This window comes from Colobus angolensis, unplaced genomic scaffold (genome assembly GCF_000951035.1).
Source record: "Colobus angolensis palliatus isolate OR3802 unplaced genomic scaffold, Cang.pa_1.0 Scaffold12, whole genome shotgun sequence".
Classification (NCBI taxonomy): Eukaryota; Metazoa; Chordata; class Mammalia; order Primates; family Cercopithecidae; genus Colobus; species Colobus angolensis.
Window position 1 is genome coordinate 10478631 of NW_012113141.1, and position 16331 is coordinate 10494961.

At 41.2% G+C, this 16331-nt stretch overlaps 1 protein-coding gene and 1 long non-coding RNA gene across 17 annotated transcripts in view; one reads left to right on the forward strand and one right to left on the reverse strand.

The window, feature by feature from the left end:
* The window catches only part of LOC105502267, an 88494-nt gene extending 83453 nt beyond the window's left edge, over positions 1 to 5041 (forward strand). The window contains exons 3-4 of the long non-coding RNA XR_001000310.1: positions 4057 to 4251; positions 4890 to 5041. This is a non-coding gene — a long non-coding RNA (uncharacterized LOC105502267). The remainder of the gene's footprint in view (positions 1 to 4056; positions 4252 to 4889) is intronic.
* The window catches only part of KCNMA1 (potassium channel, calcium activated large conductance subfamily M alpha, member 1), a 762545-nt gene that overhangs the window by 94386 nt on the left and 651828 nt on the right, over positions 1 to 16331 (reverse strand). For 3 of the 16 annotated variants that reach the window (XM_011928736.1, XM_011928782.1, XM_011928705.1), the window contains one exon: positions 943 to 1029. The exons of the other annotated variants lie outside the window; for them this stretch is intronic. In XM_011928736.1, the coding sequence (XP_011784126.1) occupies positions 943 to 1029 (87 nt within the window). The remainder of the gene's footprint in view (positions 1 to 942; positions 1030 to 16331) is intronic. 16 annotated transcript variants of the gene reach the window in all.

Consider the following 16331-nt stretch of genomic DNA (forward strand, 5'->3'; position numbering starts at 1 on the left):
GTTATTTCAATGACATAACCTCCAGACAATGTTCTGGGAATTGATTTAAGATGTGGTGGTAATTCCAACAGCCTTAATGCAGAGTTGAACATCTGTAACAACATTTTACTCGACTTTTCATCAGCATTCTGTTTTCAAGCAAAAGCAAGCAACGTCTTCCAGAAACACTGGCCAGAACTCTGGGCTTACTTCAAAATGATTACATATTTCACTAGATTTCTTTAAAAAGAAATATCTTCCTTTATCAGCCTTGCCAGATTGCAAACACTGTGTCAGGGTTTACCAAGCCTCTTTATGGTCCTTGGAGTGAAATGGGGCAATGATTGCAACTCCTAGCCTTCCCTAATTCAGTCTAATGCCTGCATAGAACGGACCTGATGCTCAGCTCTAGCCTGGGGCACATTCCCTCTGCCCTGTTTCCCCAGTGAGATTTAAGGGGATGATGCCCTTTAAGATTTAAAGGTGAGTTTGTTGGTTGGAGTTACAAAACCAGTTCAAAGCAAATAAACTCGGAAACGTAATAAAAGGCAAACAACTCATAAACATGAGTCAACCGCTATCTCCATTATGTTATTAATCACCACATCTGGAGAAATCCACATCTGTACACACTTAGCAGGTCATTAGTAATGTCATATTCACACTGGAGTCACTCAGAGTAAGAGTCATGCAAAGTGGTTTGAACACAAAGGCATCTAGCTAATAGGGCTTCCGACTCAAGTCTTGCGCAAGCTGCCAGTTTGGGGGTGAGGTTGTTTTAATTATTATTCATTTTTTTTACGGTTTTCCCTTTTGATATTTTGCTGCCCAGTAAGCTGAGTGCAAGCTAAAATCCACAGCAGTGCACTGCTCTTCTTCTACTGAGCTCAACATGGTAAAGTAGAATGTTGAGGGGTGCAGGGCAGTTATTAAAAATGGGGATGGGTCACAGTCCTCCTTCACCTGGCTGGGTCACAAGCCGAGAATTGGGAGTTTCCTTCTTGAACTCAAATGGGTCTTTGAAATAGCGTGATCTAGCTGCAACCTTGACTGCCAAACAATAAGGAGAAAAGAAAATGGAAATTAATCCTTAGTGAAATGTTTTTAGAAAAGTTCCAAACCAATTTTAACATTGAATAGCTTTGAATCAAACTGGAAGTTTCTCCCTCACAGCTGAATTGCCTTTTTTTTCCCCTTTCTTTTACCCTGATGACTTCCTGCAATTCCTTTTGCTGTTTTATTGTCATCCATGTCAGGAGGGATAACACTTCTGGAAATTCAGAAGAAAATCTTCTTAGTATAACTTCCAAAAATATACAGACTTCCCCGTCACCCCACAACATGCACAGACACCGAACACTCGGTTTAGCAGCAAGATCAGACCCATTCTCTCCTGAAGTCTACTAAAAGAAATTCTACTGAAAAATCAATCCTTGGTGATAAACTTTTGCTCTCTGTCTCAAACTGCTGGCTTGGTCAGTCCCCTTAGTTGCGATATCAGTGCCTAATATTAAATGCCGTGAGTTTGCCATTCCTCAGAAAAAGGGATCCACGGCACTTCCTTTGGCCGTCAGCGACAGCAGTGAAAAGTGGGTGTTTCAAATGTTGTTTTACTAAAATGAAGGGTAGGGAGTGAGGGTAAAATTCCTGGAATTTTATAATAGTCATGTTGCAAAATGTAATTCACCATGGACAAAACTCCCAAGCTGACCTAAGCTCTCTCTGATATGACTGTTTAAGACTTTCAGCAGAAAGTCTGCGCAAGTTAACTCTCAGAGTCTTACGATGTGGCCACAAGAGTGCGATCTTTGGACTGGAGGATGGAAAGGTGCCTGGCTCTTCCTCACACAAACCAGACTGGTGAGAGGGTGTGGTTATTTCCTTAAGCAATGATGGGTAAACAACCACAAAAATAATAATACACGCCAGATGAACAACCCACACTGTGAATTTGGTAGTATAATTGCTGTAAAGGAGCACTTGACTGCTGTTTCAGGATGAATCCCACAGTGGGGAATGTCATGTGTCCCTCAACGAGGCTGAGCTGTTAAGCACAGTTAGGGTCAGGTAAGCCAGGCAATGGAGCCAACTTCTAAGCCCAGAGTAGTGGGCAGTACCAGAGTGCAGGGGAGTTAAAGTGGGTGTGGGTGATAGTCTTGGAATGAGAGTTTCTTGCCTGACAACCTTGGAATAGCATATATCACCAAGAAGTTTGATGAGCACTGTAGTATTCTTCATAAAAATCAACTATAAATCTATTTATTGAAAGAGCATGGCTAATATTTTTTTTTTTTTTTTCTGAGACAAGGTCTTTGTTGCTCAGGCTGGTATGCAGTGGTGCTATCTTGGTTCACTGCAAACTCTGACATCATGGCTAATATTAAGCTACAGATGAGGAAAAGATGAAAGACACTGCCCCTTAAAAGCAACCCCAACAATCATAATCTCTCAAACATATACACCTCTCTAAAATTGAACAACCACATTATCATATACATTACTCCAGCAGGATAATTTCACAACTCCTAGCTAGGAAATAGGAAATACACTTACTTGGAAAACCTAATGGGTGTCAGTTTTTTAAAAATCTGTCGTTATGCAGAATAAGAATTTTTAAAAATGTCTAAGTGACCTGAACTGCCCTAGGACAGGCATAGGGAGTGCCCACCCTATGGTAGGCTGCCAGGGCAGGGAAGGGAGGCTTGTTGGAGCTTTTGCATTTCTGGCTTTTGTGGAGCTAATAGGAAAATGGGGAGGGAGACTTTAAGGAACAATAGGTTACATAGAAGTTAATCACAGGGTATATTTCTGGCTCTATTCACTGCCTAGGAAACCTGAATTGTGTAACTTTGAGTCCATCAACACAGAGTAATGAAAGAATTCAGCTCCTACATGGGAGAGAGAAAAAAATACTATATAAATATATTAACAGCATCCACCTGACTTGGAATGCAGTGTTCTCTACAGAATACTGTGGGCCTAATGGATCATCTAGAATCCAATTGAGTAAATTAGATGTACCCATGGTACCCATGCCATAGGCCCCCAACCCCAATCTCAAACTATGTTCTGTATGCATCCTGAGAGGAACCCAGCATCTACCAAACTCCCCCATATCTAGAATCGCAGCTCACATATCTTCACTGTAGACTTGACCTGTTAGAATCATTGCCCAATGCTCTGCCCTGCTCAGTATTCAGTAGAAAATCCTTTTGGAATTTTCTGGTTGCCTTTAGCCATTTTCCTTTTCCCTGGAATAGACTCTCTATTACCTCAAGGGCAAAGAAAAGTCTCAAGCAAAAATCACTAGGTATTAGTTTCTTAGAGATGAGACATGGAGATGAACAATGGAATTCCAACAGGAAATGCACAATTGAAAAGAGAAATTCAAGAACATCCCTGAATTTTTGCTATGGGGTTTGGAGAATGGGAAGGTACTAGGAGATGGGAGATAATTTTTACTTTGCATCCATCTGGGAGGGGTGGGGAATGTATAAAAGGCCAATACAAACAGCCCATTCCCAGCTTTTCTTTCCTTCTCTCCCTACTCCCTACTCCCGACACCAAAAGCCAACTTTTGGCTTTGTGGCCAAAAGTTAAACCTGACTCCTTTAGGTTGCCATAGCACGTGCAGTCCATGTTTGTGGGGGACAACTTTTAGAGTAGGGATGAAACCTGCCACATCCTGGGCACCAACAGCTGCTTCCTTCTCACCTTTCTCACATTCAGGGGTCAGCAAACTGTAGCCTGCCACCTGTTTTTGTACATCCCATGAGCTAAACATGTGTTTACATTTTTAAGTCATTGGGGGAAAAAATCTAATAATAATAATATTTTGTAATCCACTAAAATGACATGAAATTCAAATTTTGGTGGCTATAAATAAAATTTTTTCAGACCCATAGCCACAGTTGTTGGTTTACCTGCCATCCCTGGCTGCTTCCATCTCTAACGACAAAGTTGAGGACTTGCCATATGTGTTGCAAAGACTGAGATATTAACTCACTGACCTTTGACAGAGAAAGTTTGCTGACCCCTGCAGTAGTTTAATCTTCTCATATTTCCCTTGCTTTCCAGTCTCCACAAAGAACAATGTTCTTTCCAACCTGTCAAGACAGCCAAATAACAAAAGAAATACCCATGGAGCACACCTGAAGTACACAGATCTGGGGACGTCGAGAGGAACAGAGGTAGTTTAGTGACTCTACTGTCCCTACCACCCAACCCACTATTAGCCCTGCTGGTCCATTCATGTTTGAGGTCATGAGTCAGGTGAGTTTCACATTTTCCAACTCAAGCTAAGTTAGATTCATCCATCCAGTACTTTGGAAAGCAAGGCGAACCACATCTACCGTGAGCAATTCCTCGAAGCTGTCAGCGTGTGCTGCCAGTCCACCCTGCGAGAGCCCCGTACAAGACAACAGATTAACCATTAGACTAGATATGTTGAAAATATACAGCTTCAACCTTTCCCCAGCTAGCTCAGAGCGATATATAGATGATTATTTCAACCGTCAGCTGCCGCATAGATTTAAACCCCTGCACAATAACTCCTGGATTCATCTGCCCCTTGTCAAACTTGCACAGCTTTAGTTGGAGGATACATGGTGTGGCAGTTTCACTGTGAATCCAGAATGATCCAGACGGCTGCTGTCTCTTTGTTAACAGGAAGCCAAACTGATGAGTTTGTAATGCATTTCTTATCAAAGGTAGTTTCAGAAAAGAAAATGTGCCCCATCAGTTTGGTTAGAATTTCACATACACTAGATTATGGGCTTAATCAGAACATCTCTGTTATTTTCTTGAGGAAATAGATAATTCCACATCCAATCCATTTAAATCATTTTTTGCCAATGAATTATGTATTTATGAATTTATAATTATCCTTGATTTTTCTTCCCCTTTTGCAGTCTACTTAATAAAATCATCAGCTGGAGCCTACAAAGCAATAGTGCTTAATAGATACAAGCATGCTAATATATTTTTTAAGTGAATGCTGATCTTTCTGAGCTGTGTATCTAAAATCATCATTGTGAATAAAAGAATTGTAATTTCCAACCCATATATTTAACAAAGACAAAATGGACTGTAATGGAATTTATGGAGCCTGTAAAGGAACTCTTTTTCCAAGATGGTTTATAATCAAATAGATTTGGATTTACTGTAGGTCAAATCAGGTACCCCGATGTGTATCAAGAGAAAGTGCCTGTAAGATACCAAACACTGCTCCTGGCACCCTGGAAGGGCTCACACCTATGGCTGCAGCTGCTAGTTTCCTAGTGTCCTTATTGTTTCCACCCCTAGTGAATTCAGTACTTAAATGCCAGCTTTGGAATCAATATTTATCCTGTCTTTACTTAAAATTATGACATTCTGTTCATCCTGGATTTTTAAAATTTTGATATTTTGAAAATATTTTATTTTGATAGTTTGAAAATATTGCATGAAACTATCATTTATCTTGATTCCTGTGGTTTTGGGTCTCCTCTTAAATTTGGTGCCCAAGGCAAAAGCTTCTCTCACCTCACCCAATTTCCAGCCCTGAACGCCATTTCTCAAAGGTATTCGAGGTACTGGTTCTGCCACCCCGCAGAACTGGACAAGGCAAACCTAAGACAAGAGTTATTTCTTTTGACCACTTCATGCTGTTTGCATGAGATTGTTAAGGAAGGCCCTTGCAACAAATGCTTCCTTGTGGATTTACAAATTGCCAGGCATCCAAAGGAGTGGAAAAAAGATCACGCTGCCTTAGGAAACTGAGATTTGCCACCTGCCCAGAGTGAGAAACAGAAAAGAGAGCTGGGGTCAGGTCTCTCGTGGACTTTATTTCACATCCCACATCAAATTCTCCTGGTTAACACAATGTTGATTTACATTTCCGCTTTGGGGTGAAAGTTTTTATTTGCTTACACATTTTGTCACCAATGTTTCTTTCTTTCTTTCTTTTTCTTTTTTTGCCCCCCACCTCCCCACTGCCAAACAGCTTCAAATTGCCATGACTGGCAGAAGAAGTCAATCATACTTCATTTCCATTTTCACTTTGCTGTTTACATTCTTTAAATTAATGCTTGCCCCAATGATTCTCATATTTAAAGACCAGCCTAAAATCTAATTGTGTGTATGTGAAACTGTTTTCTAAACCATAAGATGTTATATAAATATGAACCACTATTATTATTAACGTTATTACTATTGGCTCATCCAGAAATACCATATCTTCCATTGAGCCAGGGGTGTCAAGAGCCCCCTTGAATTCTAATATGTATTCCAGATGGGTGCACTGATACTTTCTTTGAAACTCAGATAAAGGTAAAATGCATGGGTTTTTAGTGCAACCCAGGTGCCCGATGAAGAATGTTCTGCCAGAACACTTTAGAAATATAGTATGCTTTTAACCTTGGGAGGTAAGGACCAGTGTGGATTATGACTTTACACTAAACACAGCATTTAGTATATTTCTTAATGGCATAATCACCTTCTTTTTTTTTTTTTTTTTTTTTTGAGACGGAGTCTTTTCCCCAGGCTGGAGTGCAGCGGCCGGATCTCAACTCACTTCAAGCTCCGCCTCCCGGGTTTACGCCATTCTCCTGCCTCAACCTCCCGAGTAGCTGGGACTACAGTAGGCGCCCGCCACCTCGCCCGGCTAGTTTTTTGTATTTTTTAGTAGAGACGGGGTTTCACCGTGTTAGCCAGGATGGTCTCGATCTCCTGACCTCGTGATCCGCCCGTCTCGGCCTCCCAAAGTGCTGGGATTACAGGGTTGAGCCACCGCGCCCGGCCCATAATCACCTTCTATAGATGTTCTTGAACTATAAAATCATTATCTGTATGCTGTTATAATTTATCCTTGGACACATCCTGTGCAATATTTTATAATGCTAGTGTATGGCAGGCCCTTTCTGGTCAATGCATTAGAGAAAAAGGTGTGGAGTGCAACAGAAGGACTGGGAGGTGCTTGGAGATGCTCTGGCTTCACCCTCTTTTGCCTCAAAGCTACACTCATATGCAGACCCTGAACCAGGACCCAGGTCGGCTGACTTCTAATTCAGATCATTTGCTGCCAGAATTCTGCCTGTGAGACCAGCGTGAGGATATGAGCTTCTTGAGTCAGTCCACCTGCCCAAGTCCCAGCTCTGACCCTCTTTAGAGCTCTTTTTCTAAGATAATTTATAATCAAATAGATTTGGATTTACTGTAGGTCAAATCAGTTACTCCATACCTCGATATCCTACAATCTACTGTGATCCTTACTGGACCAAGGAGGACACCAAATTTGGGAGATGCTTTGGGATTACAGAACATAACCAGGGGCTGCAGGCTGACAGTCTGAGGACCAATCGTTAAGTCTGAAGATTGTTCATACACATATGGATTTCTAACTTCTAATTAAAAATCTCATAGAGGACTGAGTCTTCATTCCAAAAGGGTGCCTTTCTCCTGGGGCAGGAGCTTGTCAGCTGCTCAAATGCCCCACTGCTGCCTACTGTACCCCCAGATATAGGGCAGGCCCCCATGTTTGCATTTCTCACCCTGGAACCAGCGACACTCAAGTGTACCATCCCTGAGATAAAGATTTTAAGGCATGGGATATCCTTCCACAAATGCCAACTCATATTGAGTGGGTAGAGGGGTAAGAGTTAAGCACATAGGCCTTGAAGCCACACTGTTGGGTCTGAACCTAGGTATTTGGCAAATTATCTAACTTCAGTTTTCTCACCAATAAAATGAGAATTGGAATACCTATCTAATAGGGTTGTGAGAATGGACGGAAAATGTGAAAAGCACTTAAAAGAATTCCTGGTGAGCTCTTTCTAAACGCTACCCATGATTATTACCTTGGCTTTGAAGAGTCAGAACAATGAGAGTTCTCCACTTGTGGGTCCTTCTCCACACCAGTCTGTCACCTTTGGACATGGTGTAATTCACATGGGTCCGTACTCTCTCTCCTGCCCCAAGCAATTGATCCAGTAACCAACCCTTAGAATGGGGTGAGCCTTCCCACCCCCACCTGACCCCTACCCTTGCATCTCATTCGACTGTCACCTTTGTCCCTTGTTTCATATGGCCCCAATGAAGTGCTCAAGTCAAATAATTAGCTTTTGCCAAATGTCATAAAAACAAGAAAAGCCAGAAAACGTTTAAACGGACCTCAATTGGAGAAGGCTGGAACCATTCACGGCAAGAACAAATGAAAGACAGATGGCGACAGAGGAACCCCACTGTTTCCTCTAAATTACAGGAAATTCACACCGCCTGATTGTGAGGGCCTCTTTCCCTTGAATTTCTGCTGGGAGGTCATGGGATTGATCGGCGTATTCAGACACGTGGGAGACAGAAGAAGGGGCAGGGGCATGGCGGGGTAGAGAGGCAGTGACTCCTTTACCAGGCCCTCCCACCATGTCTTCCTTTCACCTGACTACTTGACCACCCTTGAAGGGACAGGCTAGGCTGCCTCCTCCAGGGGGCCTTCCCAGATGATTATGACAAGATCAATTCTCTCCTTTCTTTAAAAAATCCCCTGGCACTTCCTCATGCCTTACATTATTATAACTTGTTTTCAATTCGAATGTGTTCTACTCCCCCTACTAGACTTATAAGCTGCTCTGTTGGAGTTTACATATCACTGAGTCTCTCACAATGCTGAGCCCTGCAAAGTTCCCAATAAATAGCTCCTAGCAGCTACAGAGGCGATGTTGCAAAGGTGAGAAGCACAGCTTAGTGATCAGGAGCCCCGGGTTCTAGGCTTGCCTTGGATCAACCGGTAGCCTTGGCAAGACACTTCCCTTTTCTGGGGGGATGAGCATTAGTTAAGTATGAGACCTTTCTGGCTCTGATTTGTAATGACTCTGAGTTTAATGCTGGGCATCACTTTTTCTTGTTCTTTTCTTTAAAATCTTTTTAAAGATGCACAATAAGAGAGAACCACAACCCTAGCCAGAGAAATTAGATAATTACGTCAAATATGAATATATGAACTCGTAAGTTATGTAAAAGCAACAGTACAAAAGATGTTGCATGAAAATGTCAAGGGATGACTACATGAAATGTGTTAGTGAATAAGTAAGTCCTAAAGAGAGAATTGTTCAGGAAAAAAAGAAAGAAAGAAAGAAAAAGAAGAAGACTTGAAACAAGACTAGGATGAATAGAGAGGTCAGCCTTATTTACCGTATATCCCCAGATGGAGCACAGGTCCTGGCACTCAGGTAGCACTTGACCCGTGATGCTGAACAGACTAAGGAGTGGCAATCGAGGGCGGGAAGGGCATGACAGGTGGAGGACACAGCTTGAACCAAGACAAGGTGGTTGGAAAATATGAAACGGTAAGAAAGTCAGTTTGGCTAGTGCAGGAAGATGTATTTGAGGGCACAGTTGGAGGTATAAAGGGCAGATAGTGTAAAGGTTTACCTTCCAAATGATAGAATTTGGACAATATTTGGTAATAATCTGAATCCTCTGGGAAAGTTATTTTTCCTTCGATTTAAATACTGAAGTTCAAAGAGGATAGTGGGTGGGCTTTGCATCTTGGAAAAGTCTATCAGAAACTGCCTAGCTTGCTCAGCCCACTTTCCTTTCAAAGGTAAGAAACACACATTCGTGCATGGAACTAAAGCAGGGAGGCCCTTGGCAATGGTCCAGTTCCATTGAAGGTCTCATTTCTCTTTTTTTCTGGAGAGCTTATTCAACAGGAAAATAAGGTTATCTAATGCCTCGGAAAGGGGTCCCGTGAAACTCACAAGGCCTGTTCCTCACAGCCCAGCCAGGTAAATTTACCCTGATTTCAGGATGGCTATTTCCTGTCTTCAACTACTCCAGCTGATACCATTCCCTCTACAGAGAACTGGAAGGAAACCCATCAGGGTTTGACTTTTACACGAAAACTGACTGCAATCCATATTTTCAAAAAATCATTTTCAACAAAACCAGTGCTTTAAAGTAGATTCACTGAGAAGAAAATGGTTCCCCAATTCTCTCCTCCTTGGTTTTGTTGAATCAATAACACTTCAAGATGTTCTCTGTGAAAATCACATGGGTGAATTAAATAAGAATGTACATTATATTATCTAGATCAACTTGCAGCCCTTAGTGCAGTATGCCTGAGAAAACTTTAAAAACTCAAAAGAGAGAAATCCTATTAAAAGAGTAAAATACTGCCTATGCTTCCAAAGTTCTTTATGGCCTGATAGGTAGAAAATTTAATAACGAAGGGCCAGGCATGGTGGCTCACATCTGTAATCCCAGCACTTTGGGAGGCTGAGGCGGGTGGATATCTTGAGGTCAGTTCAAGATCAGCCTGGCCAATATGGCGAAACCCCGACTCTAAAAATACAAAAATTAGCTGGGCATTGTGGCATATGCCTGTATTTCCAGCTACTTGGTAGGCTGAGGCAGGAGAATCACTTGAACCCGGGAGGCAGAGGTTGCAGTGAGCCGAGATTGCACAACTACACTCCAGCCTGGATGACACAGTAAGACAATGTTTTCTTTAAAAAAAATTATAAAGGAAGAAAATTTAATAATGAAGAAAATAAACAAATAAGTGAGTCATCCTGAGATATATTTCAATTCTCCCCTTCTGTAACCTCAATAAATTCATTTTCTCCTACATAAGCTAATGTTTACACTGAAATATCCTGTACAAAGGAATACCGCAGACTGTGAAAAAACAGTAAAAAAATATAGCTGTGTCTTTAAAAAAATGGTTGAAAAATCGGGTATGTGTGGACAAAAATAATGTTTAAAAATAGTTTTGCTTGCATATTTGATTTTTGTCCTCATTTATGATACCCGAGTTGATGAGCTGATCAGCTTTCCTGTGAAAAGTATTCTTAAAAAACATAACAAAACATAACAAAAACTCTGATCCTGTTTGTCAAAATTTAGTTCTGGCCCCGAGAGAAAAGCAACATGCTTTGGATGACTTGGATTCTAGAGTAACGCTTTTATTAGTATTATTATTTAGTTTTATGTTTGTTTGCTTGTTTGTTTTGAGACGGAGTCTCACTCTGTCACCCAGTCTAGAGTGCAGTGGCACAATCTCGGCTCACTGCAAGCTCCGCCTCCTGGGTTCAAGCAACTCTACTGTCTCAGCCTCCAAAGTAGCTGAGATTACAGGCGCCTGGCTAATGTTTGTATTTTAGTAGAGATGGGGTTTCACCATGTTGGCAAGGCTGGTCTCAAACTCCTGACCTCAAGTGATCTGCCTGCCTCAGCTTCCCAAAGTTCTGGGGTTACAGACATGAGCCACTGTACCCAGCCTGGATTCTAGAGTAACCGTGATGAAAGAACATCATACTAAGGTGATTTTTTTAATATAAAACATTAATTCAGTGTATCAATCAGTCAGTTTAATAAAAATGCCCCTCATTATCCTGAGGTGAATAGAAGCCTACGGGATTAATTTGTGTCAATAGATATTAGATTAAAATGAGGACTTGCCACATAACAATAATCAGACTGCACAGGTAATCCAATCTCAGTACTGAATCCAGCATTGTGTAGTTACCTTTCAAAAACAGTAACATATATTTAACCAGGACTTGCTTCAAGTAAGCACTGCATCAGGAAAGCTGGATTTCAAATAAACCTTAGCAATTGAGGGACATTGTCCTACTGGCAGTATATCTCTTCAAACAACAGCAACAAGAGTTTTAGATATTTATTTTAGAGAAATAAAGGAGACAATCTGCAAGAGAAAAGGCAGAAAGTGAGGAGGAGGAGAGTACCTAGAATCCAGGTAGAGGGTTTATTTCTAGAAAAGCAGCGCCACCTGCTGGTGGACCTGCATGTCAGGCCCCTCTGCGGTTTGCAGGCCATCTATCTTGCAATCTATGCATAAATATACAGCAGTATTTCTCAGCTGCTGTTATACATAAGAATTTTATTACCAGTAGGCAGATTTCTAACACACTGGTTGCAGTTTAATAATCCTCTATTACCTGAAGTATGGGTTATATAAAAACCTAGAATGTTAATTGTTGACACACCAATTCTAATATGTAAAGTACTGTAAGTCACTCAGTAAATATACAAATAAATCAAAAGGGATAGCTCTTTTTGCTCTAACAACGTGTTATTAAAAACCGCAACTTAATCACTTACATAAAAATAATGTTCATGCATTTCGATGTACTAAGAAATCAGGAAAATGCATTATAATCTTACTAACAGAGCTTTTCCTTCACTTACAATTTAGAGGAAACTATTTTGCAGAAAATATTTTTCCCTTTCTTTAAAAAATGTACCTAAACCAACATGTCATTTAGGAAATTTGCTCATATAACAAAACCTAAGTTACAAACAACTAAGATTACATCTATAAAATGTTATATTTTTAAAACAGCAATAGAGAAGTCGTGGAAAATATGTCACTGATACAGTGAGCAGAGAAACACTACCTGTCATTTTTCAGAAAAAGATCACACAAACGCGATAGCAAAGGAACACAATAAAAAGCAGAAACAGGAATGTGATAGGTGACTCTGATTGTATCTACAAAGGAAACTGTGAAATAAATTAACACCCAAGTACCCAAGAAAGGCACATTGTGTCTTCACTGGAAGTGATCATTATGCAACAGAGAAGGTTGGTGATTTTGTAAGAACAGAAATAAAGTGTAGCCTATGAAATCTAGTGGTGATAACTAATGACCATACTACTTACAACTCTGATTTGATCTCTAACATAAAAAAATAAAATAAAAAAGTACTCTAAAGAACAGATGTATGCAATAGGGATTGTATTTTTCACTTGAAACAAATAAACTTCAAATGGGATCAAAGGACCCCAGTAAATGAAAAATGACAGTTCCTGTGTTGCCCTGATTTGATCTCAAGCAAAACTACCATGCTGATAACATAGCAGGGGATGTGAGGAAGGCAGTGGCATTCTTGGATGGCTATAAAAAAGAGATGAGTGTGTAGCCCATTCAGCTGATGGGAAGCCCATTCTAATTCCAAAAAGTTATTGAGATTTAATCTCTAAGAACAACAACAACAAAAATAACTTACGCGGCAACCAAAAGGGTATCCTTTAAAAACACACATACACAATTTTGTTATTTCCAATACACTCTGTAGAATCTCTTTACATTCAGTTCTTCCATCTGTCTAAGGCACATGTGTGAAGAGAACCAAATGTCACAATGCTTGCTTTGAGCCTGAAGTGTCTCCAGTTATCCAGACAGGGAACTTGACTAGGAGGGTCTCAGGCATAGGCCACGGGTATCCCATCTCCCACCTCAGCTGGCTACCACTTGCTCTGGAGAGACAGGGTTTCCAGGAGCAATTCTGGACAGATGTGAAGGGTGAAGGGGAATCTGGTGGGGTTCAGGGCTGTCAAGATTTGAACTGGGGGCTTACCCTGCCTAGATATAACTCCTAGTGTTAGCTTGTGTATTAGTCCAGTGAGATGAGGTCTAGGCCACTGGCTAGGGTCTGAATGATGAAAGGTGCATGCTCTGCCTTAAGAACTTTAAATATCCAAATTTATTTGGGATAAATTCAAATCAATGAGGAATCAAACATAGATGAACAGAAGCAATGGGTTTGCCATGGCTTCCTACCCCGACTCAAATACCCAATGACATATGGAAGGAGAAAACATCAGCACCCCCAGATCCACTACGGAGCCCACCGTGTGCTGTCAGCAGAAACAATGGAAGAAATGTGTTACCTTCAGAAGAAGCAGTGATCAATTCAAGATCAAACTATTCAAGAGTTGTCCAGCAGTCAAAGGAATTGGCTGTTGGCTGTTCAGAAACAAAGGTTCTGTTCAAGAAGGTATAAAGGAACAAGAAGGAAGAAAGGAAGATCTCCAGCCTTGAGACTTTTTTTTTTTTTTTTGCCCTTTTCTTTTGCAATACATGCTTAATAAACTCTGGAAACATATTCTCAACAGAGTTTACATGTTAATCAGCAATTTGTTGAATTCTCACTGTGTGCCTTGGTTACTGTGTGCAATATACTAAGAATTCAAAGACCGATGAGATGTGGTGTTTGTTGCTGTTGTCGACTTCTACAAAAACCTCAACATAAAAACTGCTCTAAATGGGGTTTACATGAAATGTTACAGGCTTACAGAAAAGAGATTCACTTTTTCTAATTCGGGGTCAGAGTGGGCTAGTCAAGAAGGCTTCACAGAGACGGCAGTACTCGAGCAGTACCTTCACAGCAGAGGTTGGCCAACTTTTTCCCTAAAAGGCCAGATAATAAATATTTTGAGCTTTCTGGGCCATACCCTCTTTGTTACAATTACTCAACTTTGCAGTTGTGGCCCAAAAGCAGCCAGGGACACTGAGCAAATGAATGGATGTTACTATGTTACAAGGAAACTTCACTCACTACAATGGGTGGTAGGCCAGACTGGGCCCATGGGACAGTGTGCTGACCCCTGCTTTGAAGGATGGGTAAGTTTCAATCTGCTAGAAGAGGAGAGGAAAAGAATCACAGTCTCAGGAAAAGGTTCCAGAAATGTGTTAAGTAACAAGAATAAGACACTTCTAGAGAATTGTTAGATGATGGATGCTTATGTGGAGAACAGAACTAGGGAAACTGGTTGAGGCCAAATTGCAAAGGGCTTTGAATGCCATTTTAATAGCAGAAAGTTGGAAATTATCCTCTCAAAAAACAAGGAACCATCAAAAGGTCTCCTTCTCTTTCAAATGGGCTAACATGATAAAGTCTGTGCTTTAGAATACTAAAGTTGGTGGTGGTTTGGTGGCAAGGGGAACTAACCGAAAGGTTGAAAGGCAACAACGGCAGACTAGCTGAAGAAGAAATGAGCATGTGAGCTTGGCAGTGCCACTGGCAATGGTGAGAAAAGGTTCGAAATGTAATATGGAGGCCAAATCAGAGGACTCGGCCATCGGTAGGAGGGAAGAGAGGGGCACAGTGTAAAACCCAGAATTTTCAATGTTCGTATTGATACTCATTCCACCCATCCCTAGACCTGTCCACACATCAGGTCTGCTCAAAGAAAGGGATAGTGGTAAGACATGGGTGAAAAACTTGGGCCCAGTCTTGGCCTTGCTCCAAGCACTCATCTAATTAATGACAAAATCAACAAGACGCAGAGCCCAACTACTCATAAAGCAAGGTAGGAAAGGTGATGATGTGAGGTCTCAACACCAACCAGACCTCAAAGACAGGTTAAGAGTCAGACATGGTGGTGCACGCCTGTAGTCCTGGCTACTCGGGAGGCTGAGGTGAAAGGATTGCTTGAACCTAAAAGTTCAAGGCTGCAGTGAGCTCTGATCACACCACTGCACTCCAGCCTGGGTGACAGAAGGAGGTCCCATCTCAAAAAACAACAATAACAATAGAAAAAGATGAGTTGAGATCAAGACCATCATCCAAAAAATAAATTTTGATAGAATTTGAAAGGACAGAAATGTCTTCTTTCCCCATCCGTTCTCCTCTTTTTGTGTTCCAACTTCCCTCCCTCTCCCAAAAACACACCGAATTTGCTGATGATCTCCAGACCTATTTTAGGGATGGACAAGCCATAAAGAAGGGGTTTCAGGGGGATGAGGAATGATGAGACCTGAAGTCACAGTTTTCTAAAGATCCCAGGACCTAAGGATTCTAACAGCTGGGCTGAAATCTAAGACACACATTTGTTTTCATCCATCAAATCTGTACTATTCTAACTAGGAAGCCTCTTTTGCCTGAAGATGGTGTCCTCGTTTGGCCCTATATGCTTCCTGCTACACAAGTTCATTCCTGGAGACCTGGCAATAACAAAACAAGGTGTAACAAACATGACGAGGAGGCTCTTTTGAGAGGTCAACAGTTAGCATTCATTATGGGAGGACTGGGGCCATTTGTAGAGACACTGCATATGAACTGGTCTGGGAGAGCTTCAGTGGCTGACAATGTTCTGATTACTGATAACCTCCAAATTACTGGAGCATAGATAATACTAGGACCCTGGGTTGGGGAGAGGGCCTTTTTCTGTGCTTTCCTTAAGGAAAAATAAAAGACACTTCGGAAGAAAACAAGCTGACAATAAAGTAGAGACCTGTAAGAGTCTTCTGGGCTCTTTCTCTGTGTTCCTGTGTACCCAGTTCCTGCCCTAGAAGCTGCAAACTCACAGAAAAATAACACTGATATACTATGAGGTTTCTATACACATTATTCTTCCTCACAGGACCTACCACAGTGTTGGGTAATAGACATCAGCATTTTAGAAGGATTTATAACAGTAAGGGTTGAAACAAAAAGGACTTTTAGCCTTTTTCAATTAGAAGAAGGAAGACAATCAGAGTCTCAGAGTTTAAGAAACTTAGAAATATGATCTTCCAATTTCCTCATTTTACACGCAAATTTTGCAAGGCCTGCTGGGTAGTCAAGATG